The 16431-nt window shown below is 40.5% G+C and overlaps 1 protein-coding gene across 1 annotated transcript in view; it reads left to right on the top strand.

The window, feature by feature from the left end:
• The window catches only part of RNF150 (ring finger protein 150), a 195472-nt gene extending 184693 nt beyond the window's left edge, over positions 1-10779 (top strand). The window contains exon 7 of the mRNA XM_065405812.1: positions 10661-10779. Coding sequence (XP_065261884.1) covers positions 10661-10779 — 119 coding nt within the window. The remainder of the gene's footprint in view (positions 1-10660) is intronic.
• The last annotated feature ends 5652 nt before the right edge of the window (positions 10780-16431 follow it).

The following is a 16431-nucleotide window of genomic DNA, read 5'->3' as shown; positions in this document are numbered from 1 at the left end:
GAAAGCATACATGAAAGAGATCTGTACAATACCCTTTAGCAGCTGGTAGGTGATAGTTGATGCCAAATATATTCCATAATTCGGTATGCTCAGGAAGGGCCGGACTGATCCTCTCTCCACAATAAAATGCGTTCCCGTGCAATTATTCTTGAAGTCTTTTGTGGACAACGTGGGGAACAAATGTATGTAACTTTTCCCAGTGTTGCACCTGACTTCTGTCTCAGTAGGACTTTTGCAGAACTTCTTTTTCCTGAGGAAGGGGTGGATTTTAAACTAAAGCCTGCTTCCTTTACACACTTGAGAGGTCCCATGGTTATCAGATGTGACTATTTCCATGAGTAAGGGATCCAGTTTTGACACTATCTTTCAACCATAGCTGAAAATAATAACAAAAAGTATTTCACTGTTGAGAGACTGTCTTAAAATAGGACCAGTAATGCTGATGTTTATTGTTAGAGATGGCAGCACACAGTAGTACATCAGGACTGTTCTGGCAATTGACCTAGAAACATGCTTGCCTGAGTTATTAAGCATCTGTGTAAAAGATTATCCTTTTGTACTGTTAGACATTTCTTATCGAGGAAAATACATTCATTTATTTAAATATTTAGGGTGGGTCACTAAATTTGTGCGGAATATATCAATCTGGGTGGGCAATGGGGTAGAGTCAATGTAACACATGGCCTAATAGTTTAAAGTCTAAAGTTAGGGTCCTAAATATAAGTAGCCTTAGGTTCATGAATGCTAAGCACCCACAAATCCCTTTGGGAGCCGCAGATAAAACACAGGCCTATATATGGATTTTTGAACCTAACTTTAGATATGAAAATTTTGGCCACAGTGTGCAGGATTTGATGAATCCTAGAAGAATGGTGTTGAGAAAGGTTAGGTGGAATAGAGGGAAGATGGGTTGGGGAACAGTCCTGGCTTCCCCCTATTCCACGTACCCTTCCTCAACACCATTCTTCTAGACGTAGCACCATCATTTGATAAGATTATCCCATAGTGTTACCAGGACTGAGTGAAAGATTAGGGTGTAAACATGAATCTGTCCAACTCATTTGTATTTACATCCCTCAAAATGAACCCAACATTGAATTTGAGATAAACACTTTTGTCATAGCACAGGCATCATCATTGTCTCCACATCACAGTACCCCGCATTCTGGGAGCCCATTGCTGGAGTGTGGACAGTGGGAAGAAGACAGCCATCTCCCCCTGTGGCCAGCCAGAAGAAAATATCCCTATGCTCCACTAGCCCTTTCAGATAGAATAGCTGTGGGATGAATTCCTGGTCAGGATTATGGATCTTTGTGGAGAACAGTAGAACTAAAGTTCTTTAGGTTCACTTACCTCCAATTCTGCAGGTTGAACATAGTTTATTGCAGGGGAAGGAGTGTTATTGCGTCATCATCATGTTATTAGTAAATAAAGACTAAGGGTGAAATCAGTAGGAGTTTTGCCATTGACTTCATTGGGACCAGGATTTCACCCTAGGTGTAAAACTGAACATACAAAGACAATATGGGCACATTTTCAGTCACAAATTCTGATGGGACAACAGGAAAGACATGATTGTGTGGTGTCTGGCATCAATACATTGCTCTTTTGATAGTGTAGAATGTACTTCATGCGGTAATCACAGCTATAACCCGTGGACATAATTCCTCTGAGAATTGCAGTATGTGGTAATCTAACCCTTGTAGAAGAAAATTGATTTGTTTTCCTTTACAGATATTGGATTTGGAACCCAAAATGGAGATAGCTGAAACTAAGTTTAAGAACAGAGAAAAAAATCAGGCCTTAATCCAGTATTAAAACAGTGAGAAATTGGTTCTGGGACCCTTAATCCAAATCCTTAGAATATTGCATGCATATAAATGGTTGCTGCACAGTAACATATTATACAGCACTTCTGGAGCATTCTGAATCCCTAGAGCTTAATTTCCAATGTAAATTAAACTCTAAGAGAACACTTCCTAAACTTTTTTGCCTTTAGATGTTTCTTCCAGGGATTCAACAGATGTTTTTCAACTTAATCAAAAATTGCCAGAATGGTTCCATATACAGCATATTGATTTTACTAGGAAATTATTACTCCTGTATTATGACTCCTTATCAAGTTTACATCGGACACACTGAAAGTGAAAGTGTCTTTCAGGTGTCTACTACACTTAGAAGGAAGTATTTTAATTAACAGTCTGTGCCCACGACAGCATTGACAACACTGATTTCAGTGGAATCATACTGGCATAAAACTGGTATATCATAGTTGGGATCAGGCTGTATGTCTTGGATATAGACTATATTAGTTAAAAGAGAGAGAGAGAAATTATATCAAGGATTCATATATAGCAAGGATTTGTGGAAGAAATAGTCTTGTCTCTTCTCATTCGGTATATTTTTGCTCCCTGGTTGTATTGAGGGCTCACTCACATATTTGATCTCTTTATGGAAACTCACCAGGCCCATCTATGGACTCTCCCAATTTCCCAGAAATTTACTCGAGTCAAACATAAAGAGTTGATGGTAGTATGAGATTGTACCTAGTATGAATTGTTTCAGGTCATTATGTTCCATTCCTTCAGGAATGCCCACAATTTTATATTTTATTTTTTGCACCCTCTATTTTCAGTCATCTATACAGGTCATTTTATCCTCCAGAGCAGGGGTGGCCAACCTGAGCATGAGAAGGAGCCAAAATTTACCAATGTACATTGCCAAAGAGCCACAGTAATACGTCACCACCACCCCCCCACCCCGCTGCTCCCAGTGCCTCCCGCCCACCGGCAGCCCCACCAATCAGCACCTCCCTCTCCCTCCCCGTACCTCCCGATCAGCTGTTTCATGGCATGCAGGAGGCTCTGGGGGGGAGAGGGAGGAGCGAGGGTGCGGCAGGCTCAGGGAAGGGAGTGGGAAGGGGTTGAGCGGGGGCAGGGCCTGTGGCAGAGTCAAGGGTTGAGCAGTGAGCACCCCCCGGCACACTGGAAAGTTGGCGCCTATAGCTCCAGCCCAGGAGTCAGTGCCTATACAAAGAGCCGCATATTAACTTCTGAAGAGCCGCATGTGGCTCCGGAGCCACAGGTTGGCCACCCCTGCGCCAGAGCCTTGTTGTGGGTAGTTACATTCAATTAGATCTCAGTCTCATTCTGTATGGAAAAGATTCTAGTCTCCACCTCAATATCTCTTGCTAATTTTCCTGATATTTTCCCTACCATCGAAAAGATTCTTTTGATATCCCCTATCTCAGAGGTTGTATAGCAGCTTCAGCATTTTCCTCAGTATCTTGGATTCTGAAGCATTTCCCCCACTCCTTTGCTCTCCTTTTATAGACATCTAAATGTCTCCATCAACATTGTTAGCTCCAGTGTACAGAAACATGTTGTTTGAAGTTTTATAATACTTCCCCCTCACACATACCCCAGGGCAAGTTTGTAACCGAGACCTTTACCAACAGCTCATTAACATGCAGTTTTATTAAATTCATTATTGCTACTGTTGTGGAGGAGTCACCAGATGGCACTGTTAAGCATACTCTTACAAATTTTTTTTCTTAGCATGTGTGCAGGGTACAGTCTGGTATAGTTGTTAGTTTTGTGATGCAGTTGCATTGAGAGTGGTGAACAATAAACTCTCATTTTAATCTCACTAACAAAAATCAGTTCTTGAGACATAATTTCCTCCTGGGAACTGGACATTGCTGCCTTGGTTAAGATTTCTGAAAGATGGGATTGCCTGTGTGCCATTTGTGACCACCTCTGTTGCAGGACTGGAGTATATATTGTAAGAGTATATAATGTACACTAAGAAAATACCTTAACTCCATGGGACTGACAATCTTCTGCAACAGGAAACCAACATGCAAGACCCCAATATCTACGCCTTCTCAGCAGAGGAGTGACAGTAATATACATAAAGGACTAATTTGGGCTTGGCCCCTCTCTGGGTATGAAAAGGAGGGAGAGGACTTGAGTATTTTTTTCCTTTCCCAGTCCTACCTCTCTGCTTGGTGGCCAAACACAATAGATCAGATTTTCATCAAGATTACTCAGATTTTCACCAGAATAATACCATTGAAATCAGCAGAGTTAATATGGATTTATACTGAGCAGAATGTGGCTCAGTGAGGCCAAGGAGACTGCAGAGTTAGCAATGCTATTAGAGCTAACCTCTGGAAAGAGGGCAGGTCAACATCCACTCTTCCTTACGCCAGCCAGAAAAGCTGGCCAGACACGGAGAACAGTGGACAAAGGTTGGTGTAGCAGCCATATTTTCTGGCCCCCAGGACTCCAGGAGGCAATTCTGTCTACAATTTCCCTTTGGGGCAGGGTGCTTCCATACGTCACCTAACCTGAGGTAATGCCTTAAAGCTAAATTTGAGCCGCAAATTAGAAATGGGCAGAAGCTGCAAAGTTGGGATCTCTGTCTAGCTCTGAATCCAAACTTCCCCATAGTTGGAGAGTGTCTGGGTGCAGGCTTAATTCCACCCCTGTATAAAATAAACAGTTCTGAAATTGGATGAGGTTTCATGAGATGGCAGTATGAGATCCTGTCAGATACAGTGTATTTTTAGATTTTTAGATGAGGGCTCCATTGACTTCAGTGATCAATGTATACAGCTGAAGACCTGGCCTAAATAATGCAATAAACTCTGTAGTTGTAAAATGTCTGACTGGATGATGAAATCAATGTGTTTATATATATATATATATATATATATATATATATATATATATATATATATATATATATATATATATATAATATGCCTTCAAAGTCAAACATTTATTATCCTCTGTCAGGAATTGCAACATTAATTAAAACATCAGAGGACAACCCAAGAAAAGTGTATTTAGCACAAATAAAAGCCTACATTTTATGGTAGGCAGCATTGCCTGCACATAATTTTAGAAGTAAGTTGCCTCCTACACGTTTTTTCTTACTTTCTAATTCATGTGACTGTCATACGATAAAAAAAAATCATTAGCCCCCAGTAGGTTTTGTGCCATCAGTTTAATTGTGTGCATGAAAGATTGGACTCCTTAGTAAGCTGAATTAGTTCATGGACCATTACTAAAATATAAGGGAATGGAGATCAACTTCCTACTGAATAGTTTACTGCTGTGGCCCAAGCTTTTAATCCACAAGAAAAAAATCAGTTTGGCTTGAGTTACTCATTTGGCAGATGAATTATACCCTTGGTGACAACTTTCATTTAAAGTGTAATAAACAATACTTCCCCTGCTTCCTCAAGAGAGGGTATAATAACAGAGTGCTACCTGAAAGCCTGGAGAAGGGAAAATGGCAAAAATCTTAAGATTTATCTATCTAACCTTTAGCATAGAGAACAACCTATAGTAGTTAAGTTTTCTGGTATATAGTATTTGGGGCCATTTTTCCAGTGTGTGGACTCACTGGTCATAATGGCAAAAAATGTGCATGCTCCCACTGGGTCCAAAACTCAGGTTCTGCTACCTTTCCACCCCACCGAACTTAGGGGCAGCTGGGGATGGCATAGCCCCTGGTATATGTAGGAGTAGCCTGTAGGCTGCCCTAGCTTGCACTGGTTAGAAGGATCCCTTAAGGCAGGGGTTCTCAAACTGGGGGTTGGGACCCCTCAGGGGGTCGCGAGGTTATTACACGGGGGGTTGCGAACTGTCAGCCTCCACCCCAAACCCCGCTTTGCCTCCAGCATTTATAATGGTGTTAAATATATAAAAAAGTGTTTTTAATGTATAAGGGGGGTCACACTCAGAGGCTTGCTGTGTGAAAGGGGTCACCAGTACAAAAGTCTGAGAACCCCTGCCTTAAGGCCTATTTCAGAGATCCAGGACTGCCTGAGTGGAATGCTCCAGCCAGACTCCATGAATAGCTACTATGCGAGGGGGTCAGGAATGGGTGGTGTAGAGTTAGCTACAACAGCTTTAAACCAGTCAGGGATTCCCAGCTGCCTTATTAGGGTCGTTCTCTGTCCCCTTCGTATCAACTGGAGCTAACCAAAAGGGACCTATCTACCTTCGTTTGTGCAAAAACTACCACGTTTGCATGACTAAAACATTTGGTTTTGATCATGGATTGGATAATTACACAAGTCCCAGATCTGTGACTATGAATGTCTGTTTGCAAGCACATGAGATTCTTCCTTGGCAGTGGACATGTGGTCTTTTTTGTAAATGCACCCTTATGCCCACAATTGACTGTTTGTCCCGTTCCATCCCAGAATGTTATGAGCTATGACAGATCCTTAAAAACCCATATTTCTAACTTTCTTTTTACTAATAGTTTTTCCCTCAAAATCTATACAAATATTCAAAGTATTAGGCAAATCTTTAACAATGGCTAAGCATTGTTAACCATAGGGTTAGAATAGACTGCAAAATCTGCAATTTTCCTGTTTTTAAACCACCAAAGTAAATATTATCGGTTCATAGTTTGCTTGCAATTAGTACTAACAAATGTAACCACTATTTTTATTAATAATTTTGCAAACAGATGAAGGCTGCATCACTATTATATTAACTAAGCCATATACCGGGGTGGCCAAACCGTGGCTTCTGGAGCCCCCCACACCTCATCATTCCCGGCTCACAGACTGGGGAAGGGGGCGGGAGCTCAGGGCTTCTGCCCTGCAGCGGAGTCATGGGGCTAGGGACTTCTGCCAGAGATGACTCCTGCCTGCTAAGAGACGGGGGCACAATTTAAAGGTTCAGCCCTCCCAACAGCTTGAGTCACATGACCCCAGGCACCCTCCCCTCTTTCCCTCAGCAGCTTCTCCCTTCAGCTCCCTGGTGTAAGCAGTGACCAACAGCTGGGTGCTGCAGGGAGGGGCCTCTGCTTTAGCTCATTGGGGAGAAGCAGCGGCAAAAGCAGCTGAAGCCCGAGCCTGGGCAGACACCTCCCACGGGGCTGAAGCTCCAAGACTTCCCTCCCCCCAGGGCTGAAGCCTCAAGCCCCAGCAGGCACGCCCCAGCTCTCAAACTTCTGAAGATTGTCATATGCCGCTCAGTGGGTCAATTAGTTTGGCCAGCCATGCCATATGCAATCATACATAGCAATATCATTAGGGCAACAGCAAAGTGAAGTCAGGTGCAGTATAGGTTAGAAACATTCTTTGGTTTTATTTCCTCTTTTTCATAGCATCATGTGTCAGAGAACACAACTGAATGGAAATTGCCTATACAGAATTAGGCAGGGAAAGGCAGCATGCTGTGACATGTAGCTTTACTTCTCTTGGAAGTGAAAGGAAAGTGACACTGGTGTTCTGAATGAGGTCTACCATTACCCACTGTAGGTGGTAAAATCAGCTTGTGAGGTGCCTTTTGCTTCACACAGCAGCATGCCTCAGTCACAAAACGCTGCAGTTTAAAGTGTAAAATGTTACAGTGCACATTGGCAAGCAAAATTGTCAACCCTAAGCAGGCAAAAATCATGAGGCAAGCCTCCCAAATATGAGATTGCCTACAAATAATAAATTGGGGTTCTTTTTACTTGCCTTCTGTTTTTGAGCCTTTAGCATTCACATTTTCAAGTTTTTCTCTGCTACCATAAGGATAGAAACTTACTTGTTTTTTTAAATGAAAGTTAAGATTCTCACCTGACTCTAGGAGCTGGGGCTTTAAGAAAATGTATTAAATATGACAAACTTGCAATAAAATCATGAAAGTTGGCAACACTGCGTCAGGCACATAAAGCTGTGCTAATAATGTTGTGTTAATGCAAAAATACTCTTAGTAAATTGGGCTATGTGTGACTTAGGATCACGGTAGTCACAAATAGGACATGAGAAATGGGGACACACAAATGCTACTAAGCTGTTTGGAGCATGCAGTTAAGGCAAAAGTTGTTTACTCCCTCATTCTGCAAAACTCACTGGCAGTGCTATTGCACATCTGGTAAAGAAATGGCTAGGAAGTCCATGCTTCATTGGGGAGCCCAAATGATGCAATTGGTAGACAACAAATATTTCCGGAGACACTTATACATGGTCACAGATCTGAGTGGAGCACTGACCATATTGGCATAGAAAGCATCAATGCAGAAACCCTGCTCACAGCCAGATCTGTACAGAGAGAGAAGCCAAAACTAAGCGGTGTCTGGTGTATCTTATGCTGACTTTATAGGGTTTGAGCCAATGCCTATTGCAGTCAATGGCTGCAACCCTCTTTGCTTTAGTGGAGCAGGAGCAGGAGCAGGCACTAAATGCTTAGAGATACATCTGCTCTTTTGCATTGTTCTCACCTGTCAAAGGAAGTTCAGCACTGAGCCCATTAAGTGGAATGCAGTGTCACTGTGAAGAAACTAGACAAAAATCTTGGCTGTCCACAACCTTAATTTCTTCCTTGCCACCTTCTTCTCACTGTATTGAAATGGGCGGCTACGGCTTTAGGTTTTTTAACTTCTGCTTTGATCGCAGATGAGCTAATCCCCTGAAAGAATGAAAAAGGAAATATTAATGCTACACAGCACTTACGTAGCACTTTACATCTTTGAAGTGCTATCCAAGTGCTAATTATTATGACCCCTTGCGTCACTAGTCTGATTGGATTCTATTTCTAATTATAATAGGAAGGTCATTGTAAAATGACTGTACTTGGACAGCAGCTTATTGTTTTTTAAACAACGATTAATTTTACCCAGTGTGTTTCAATTCCTACTGTGATTTTTTTGCCAAAGGAAAATAAGTCTTTTATTACAGAATAGAAGTGAACAGGTTTGAAAAGATTTCTCACACTTCTGAACATGAGGATGTTAGGAAGTCTGTAGGTAAGTCATAGCGCTACCATCATCACTGCTCTGTCTTCCTGCTCTGGACACTGCCAAGGTCCTACCATCTCTCCCTGGAAAAAACAGCACCAGAAATACTTATTAGATGATGATGTGACATCTCTATGGAAGGGTCAGCATGGTTGTTCAGAATACCTGTGTATAGGTGGTGTAAATCAGCTAGTTCATCTTTACCTCACATCTAGTTCAGATTAAAATTACTTTTGTCTTGAGAATCCTCCAGCTGACTTTTAATGTGGTTAAACCATATGAACAATGGAATATATTGTCAATTAAATGTAAAATGTAATATATTATATCAGTTTGTTTTGATTATCATTTTATTTTTAAAAAATCCTAAACTTTGAAACATACATTAATATACCAGTAGTCTGGAAAGTTTCTTTCAGGCTTAGGCAGTTTTTATTAATAAAGATGATGTTTGCGGTCTCAGTGAAATATACCTTTATACTTTTTCACTGTTTGATCTAACAAATAATCCAACAATCTAATGTAATTAAAGTCCATTAATGTTTGCATTCTAGATTATTCATTCAGTAAGTACTCCTTTTCCCTCCGGTAGTAATATTTATAGCCAAGGCAATAGTTTTAAGCTTTTGGCTACCGTGATATTGATGGAGATGAGTTTATATGGATAGATATACTTGTGTGTCAGACTATTTGTCTTACAATTACAACGTGTATAAACATCGAAGGTGAAAAGTTGCAGGAAGGAAATGGCATGCAGTAACTGTTTGAGTATGCACTAACCCAGCTGTTCTTTATTTTTCTTGCCAATTTATCAAGTCTGATGGTGGTACAAGCAACAATAGACACCCCTTTTCTTTAATAATCACAGTTAGAAGCTTGCACTTATTGTGAGGAGGATGAAAAGGGATCGTACTTGTTTACTTTAGGGTAAATAATACTGTATTTTTTGCTTTTGTGGTTTGATTGAGGTATCATTTCATGACCTCATGACAATCTCACATCCACCTTTAGACTTTTTGTTTTCAATTTCAGTCTAGCTCAGATTCTGTGGTTCAGTCATCAGCTCTAGAAATGAAGTTTAGAAAGGAAGAACTACCACAACTTTAACTACACTGTATCATAACAGTGAAACACTGTCAAATCTGTTTAATTATAGTCACAATTATGAAACAGCAGCCTTGCGAAAGATCCACACTGTCGATCGGAGTTGGCCACCAAGTGACCTTTTGCCTCTGGAAGTCCCTCTTCCCTTGTCCCCTCCGTCCCCTCCTAACGACCAGGACATGATGGTTTTCTTATTTGTCCTCAAAATATTAGCTTTATCCTGCAGTCTTTTGGTGTGCAGATCTCCCATTGGCTTCATCAGTGTTGAAATACACATACAATATGGGCTGCAAGATCATACCAAAAAGGTGGTGTTCTTCCTAAACATAGAGCATAAGGTGACTTGCAGTCAGGTGAAGGTTAATTGATCTGCTTCTAAATTTAGTTGGGATCAAGGTGAATTAAGGTAGAAACCCTGGGACCGATGAGTCAGGAGCTGCCAGAGTACACCTGAAAGACTGAGCAGGAGAGAGATGTGGGGTAGCTGATATGTATTCGGAGGAAGTGTCAGTAGAATACCAGGAAGGTCATGGAGACTAGCAGCTCTATGGGAACCTTTTCAGAAGTGGAAGAGTCTGGCAGAAGTTTTTGTTATCAAGGCCCTTTTTAGCCTTACTTCACTCTTGGCCGGAGTTTGTTGATTTCTAAAACATCTTAGACAGAGATTGAATAGAACGAGACTCCAGGATCCAAACATTGGGGAAGTTTGGATCTAGATCGTGGGCTTCTCTCTGGATTTAAATATCTGTGGTAAACTGACATAAAGACTTGAACATTAGTCCCTTTTCTTGTCTTCTTCCAGGTGAACAGGAGCCAGCAGTCAGCAGTGATTCTGATATATCATTGATTATGGCGATGGAGGTGGGACTGTCTGATGTGGAGCTTTCCACTGACCAAGACTGCGAAGAGGTGAAATCATGAAAAACAAGCAGAAAACCCTACTAAACTAAAGGGTATGCATGAGGGGCAGGGACAGAGTCAGCTTTCTAGAATTTGCACCAGTCACACATACACACTCTCACACACACATACACACATACACCCCTCTAGAACACTATCAATCCAGTGCACTCCATTCTGAGATGGTCATGAAAAAGCAATAGCAACAGTTGTGTCTACCTGGATGCAGTTTCATCATCTACATGTGTCTATTTTGTTCACATGGAAGATGTAAGCTTATTGTTTTCCCACACGCTTAAAAGCAATCCTGTACCTCTTCAGTGGCTCGTAAGTGTACAACTGAAATGACAGCTTGAGTGTTTTCTACTCTTGTTCATTGTTTTTTTAAAAGAAGATGATGTTTATTTATAGTTGATTATCGATGGACACTGGGTTTTTTTTTTTTCGTTGACTGACCCCAGCTTTTCCAAGAGTTCAGTCTGGAAGTTTGAATTCCTCTTCTCTGATCATTTCATGATCTGTCTCCAGGATTTATTATTGCCTTGACATTTCTGCATGAAGTATGCATGGCTTTGAAAAGAAATAGTGCTTCAGCACTCTGTATTAATATGAAGCCTATTTTCTTTAAGATTTTAAAACCTTTAAAGTGGGTCTTGGAGATTATATCTTCAAGAGGCCTTTATCCATGTGAGTTGAAGCCCTCAATTAATTGACATTGGTGTATTGTTGTTTCAAACAGCATTATGTTGGCTTCCACTTACAGAGCTCGATTAAATGCACAGACAGTAACATGTGTAAGAGAGAAAAATAATGGCACTAAACTTCATCCTGTACTTGCTATATTTTCTGCCATTGACAGCCTCTGGTATTAATGGCCTTCCTTGTGACATCCTTGTTCAGTAGCTGGAAAACAGGATCTAGTTTAAAATCAGGTACTTCCTTAAATTTAAAAACAAAAATCAGCAGACCAATGAGTGTCTGAGCAGTTTCAAGAGGGCGCTTGGTAATCCTCATGTGGGTATTTGTAGCTGATGGAAATACTTTCAGAAAAGGTCTGAACTGTAAAGACGATTACAATGTCAATTTCCAGAATAAATAGTTAAACCAAGAGCAGTTGGACAAATTGTTTACCTTCATATTTTTAAGTGCAGTTTTTGCACATAATTGTTAGCAAACACAAGGATTTAGGTGAATCTTCAGTTCACTGCTTTCTAGAGACCTCTGAATGTGGCAATAGGAGTCAGATGAGCTACTGGTGTATTTGAACCTGAAAAAAATTTAAACAGAAGAATTCAGGTTTTTTCTGGCTGATAGATTAAAAATTAAGGCATCGTATGAATGCCAAAACCGAAGTCTTTAACTATTACTAGCCTGTCTTTAACTGTAACTTACAGAAATGCACCACTTATTGCTAATTATTCAGGGGGCAATTTTATGTTTCAGTCAAAATATTCAAGTGCAAAGGAGGACTTTCAGCTTGTTGTTTATAAGAGAGTGAACATTTTCTTTTGACAGTCAAATGATTTAAATCACATTACCCCCTCTTGAGCAGGTCAGTAGAATCAACAGCACATGGCTCATATACAAATTGCAAGGAAAGGAAAACTATTTTCACCTAACTGTATTATAGCAGAATCTCAAAATGCCACTATGTTCTTTCAGCATTGCCATTTTAATCTCCTCTTTTCAGGCATTTATACTTTAACTATAAAAATTTACTCCCTGCTGAAACATGGCACGTGAGGTCTTACAGTAGGAGGAATTTGTTTAACAATTTTTTTTAAAGCTAGTTGATTCTTTCTTAAATTACAGGATGGGTGAGGAGGAGGGAGAAAGAGAGTTTGCTGGACTCTTTTTGTCCAGTTATGACTCACTTCGTTTTGTAGATGAAATTTTGAGTGTTCTTAGTCCACACAAGTGAACTAGGAGCTTTCAGCAAAATAACCCAAGCTAATGACAATTCAAAACTGTGGGCCGGTGCACACACCGTTACCTTTTTATAAACAGTTTTTAAAATATATCTTTTTGTTTTATTAAAGGGACATAGTCAATTGGAAATCTAGTCAGTTTGAAAAGCAAGTTAAAGATAATGTCAGACTCTTCACCTGCTTCGGGTCACCATTGCCAATATTTGTGGTTTTATAATCAGATTTTTTTAACTTTTTCTGTTCGCTGTTTCTCTGTGAAAGATTCACACTAACCTCAGGGGAATGTGACTGACTGACTGACATAGTGAAGTGCACCCCTGGGCACAAGGTAGCACATAATCCCCACTTAAGCCCTAGAAATAATACTGAAATGGGATGTAAGTGATGTATAGGCCTTCTGCACAGGGATGAAATTCACCTAAATTGGCTATACAGGGGAAATAAGGAAACTGATATACACAAAGAGCTCTCAATACACAAAGTAAACAAACTGATGAAGTAGAGAGAGAGAAAATTCACTCATCTCTCCCAGTTATAGTCATCTTAGGAGTTACTTGGATCAAGAGTAAGTTAAAAAAATGTTCTGTCAGAAACATGATGTTTAAGTTGACTGTGACCCTTAACATCAAATATTTGCAGACTATGAATAGACAGAACAATTAGAATCATCCTTAAAGCCAGCGCATGGATTGCAGTTTAGCTGACTCAAAGCATTTATTTTATTACAAAACTTTTGTTAAACTAATGTCAAGGGTGAGCATTACCAGTTATCTCTAGTCATCTCATATTGGGATGATCCAAACAGTAAGGCAGGCGAGGTCAGTACTTCAGTGAGGGATGAAAGAAAACCCTAACCCCTTGATCTGGTTGGGACTTAGGCATATGTTTAAAGCTAAGCACATGTCGTGAATGGGGATGCTTTCCTAAATCAGGACCTGATTGATAAAGTGTTCTTTGTATTTGAAATTTGTCAAGCACCTTGGGAATCTTTGGCTGAAAGATTATTACATTACGTTATTAAACCCACAAAATCAGGGAAGTTAGTGTTAAGACTAACTCTGCATAACTCAGCGTACTGTGCAGTGGTATACTGTAATACATATAGGCCCCAATCCTACAAATATTTATAGAGATAATTAACTTTACTCATAGGAATAGCCCATTAACTTCAATGAGGCTATTCACATGAGTAAAACTAACATGTACATAAGAATTTGCAAGATTGGGGAATATTATGTAAGATTACCCTCTGTTTGGACCTCCCTGTAATTCCTGCATAGCGTTATGTTTAATATTGGGGTTCAGTATTAAAGGCTCAGTCCAGCATTGGATATCAATTGACTTCTGGGCCTCAAATGTTGGCTGTACAGCCAGCCTACCTCCTATCCAGAAAACCAGTCAGCCTGCCCTAGGGAAGTGGCATGTTCATGGAAATAATCCTCCTCCATCAGATTGTAATGCTCTGTCTACTGTCTGTTTCTCTTCACCACCACCACCACCATACCTGCTGGCGCTGCAAAGCCCATAGGAGTTACTAGCTACTCCTAGGGCTAGAGTAACCTCCTGCACAGTGTCACTGGCTGGGGAGACAGATCAATGCTTTAAGGATATGTCTACAATAGAAACGCTACAAATGCAGCACTGCAATTGTGCCACTGTTGAGCTGTAGTGTAGACACTCGGTACAGCAATGGAAGGGGTTCTTCCATCACTGTAGTTAATCCACCTCCCTGAGAGGCGGTAGCTAGGTCAACGAAAGAATTCTTCCACCGACCTAGTGCTGTCTACACTGAGGCTTAGGTCGGCTTAACTACATCTCTCAGGAGCATAAACTGTTCACACTGCTGAGCAGCATATCTAGATCAACCTAAATTTTAGGTGTAGACCAGACCAAAGAAAAGAAAATCCCTATTGTGGGAAGAGAATCCTCTTGCTTCTCCCCTCTCTTGCTGTTCTTTTCATCCACATGAGCGTTTCTCTGATTTCCCATTCACAATGTGGGTAAATGGTGAGAAATCTTTAGCTTCTCCCTGGATGAATTTCATACCGAATAATACCTTTAACACAACCCTTTAAAATGTCTTCCAGTTGCTGACCTTGTTCAGTATTCTGCAGCACCATTCCCAAAAGCCATTGAGCTGATCAGAGACTGTAACTTCACCTCTGGGGAAGGCCCAGGCTTGGGCAGCCATGCAATGCAGAGATTGTTACTGAGGGGGTAGTTTCTCCTTTGGATAAGCAGCAACCTCTGCAGCTGTGTAACTTAGGAAGCCTGAAGACTCTTCAGGGACCAGCAGCTGAAGATGTCAATTTGGGCAGACAGAGCCCACACTGTGAATATCTCATGGTTTTTGTGGGTTTAATTAAGCTACATTCCAAAAGACCAGTTGAGTGCATGAACCATGTAAAATGTGCATGGACAAAACCCCGCACTTGGGGGGAAAAATGCACTCACAGGTTACCCGATTTACACATGCAAATACTAGTTTGTGAACACAAATATGGGGTTTGTGCCATGTGCCAGCTGTGCATCAATTCTTCCTGGCTCACCCATTCTGCAAGGGGCTGAAAAATTGACATGAAATGTTACTTTACTTTTTTTCTGATTTACAGTAGTTTTAGAACTTGGGGGAGCACTGGGACAATCATAGGTCAATAATTTGTAGACAGAATAAATTGATTTCATCTTCCTGGTCTCTACAGTATTGAATCCACATGTGTATGTGCACAGACAGAATGATATGATTTTTTTAAGAATGAATTGTAATGAAAACAGAGGGAGATAGAAATTTAGTCAGTTTTTGATTTGGAGATAGTGACACAAAAAAGCTAGTTTAATAGCTTTTTAATTGTTTAATAATTTAATTGAAAACTACTGAATTCGTATATGGTGAAAGCAAGGAGGAGGGCTTGGTTCTATCACCAAGGTGATAGTGTTGTTAGGAAGTGGACCTAGGACCTTTATAAGAGGTTTTCCATGGACTTCAGTGAGATATGGATCCGGCCCACAGGAAGCGGCTTTAAGAGGTTAGTATTTTAATAGGAACTTGTCACTTGTTACATGAATAGTTAGTGATATATTCTCATTTCTGATAGAGGTGGGCCCAAGTAACAGACTTTAGATCCAGATCGGAATTTGAACTATCCCAAAATTTGAAGGTGTCAGGAACCAAGATTTGGTTTAGGGCCATCTCAGGTTTCTGTTGTTTTATTCACCCTCCTTCTCCTCTCCTGAATCAAAACCATCTTGTCTAATTATGAATTCTTCAATTATTCAAACAGAGCTGAATTTCCCTGACAGGCATTTGCAGACTCCTTTACACATGTATGTGTGCCCTTAATTAGCAAACGTCAGCTACTGATTTTCCAGAATATGGATTTTATTTGCAGTTTCTGTTCAATGTAGAAACCTTAGAGTGCAGTAATTTATTTGTATAGATTTTCAGACCTACATCCCTATGAATTTTCTCTGTTTAATGTACGTTGCATTACTTCTGCCAGGAAAATTTGTGATTAAAAGGCAATGATCAGGGCACAGGCTTTTATATAACACAGGATGCAAATCCTGGTCTTGACAATTGGTCAGTGTTGCAATGACAATGCATGTTATGTACAGCCAACGCAAATGCATTTCAGCTGAGCAGCTGTGAATTGCCCAGATATTATTTATAGGTGGCTTGTTCCTATCCAGTAACTGTCCCTAGGAAAATTTAGGGCTAAGCAAATAGGTCAGAATGAGCTATAAG

This window comes from Emys orbicularis, chromosome 5 (genome assembly GCF_028017835.1).
Source record: "Emys orbicularis isolate rEmyOrb1 chromosome 5, rEmyOrb1.hap1, whole genome shotgun sequence".
Lineage (NCBI taxonomy): Eukaryota > Metazoa > Chordata > Testudines > Emydidae > Emys > Emys orbicularis.
This window is presented reverse-complemented; position numbering and strand designations above follow the sequence as displayed.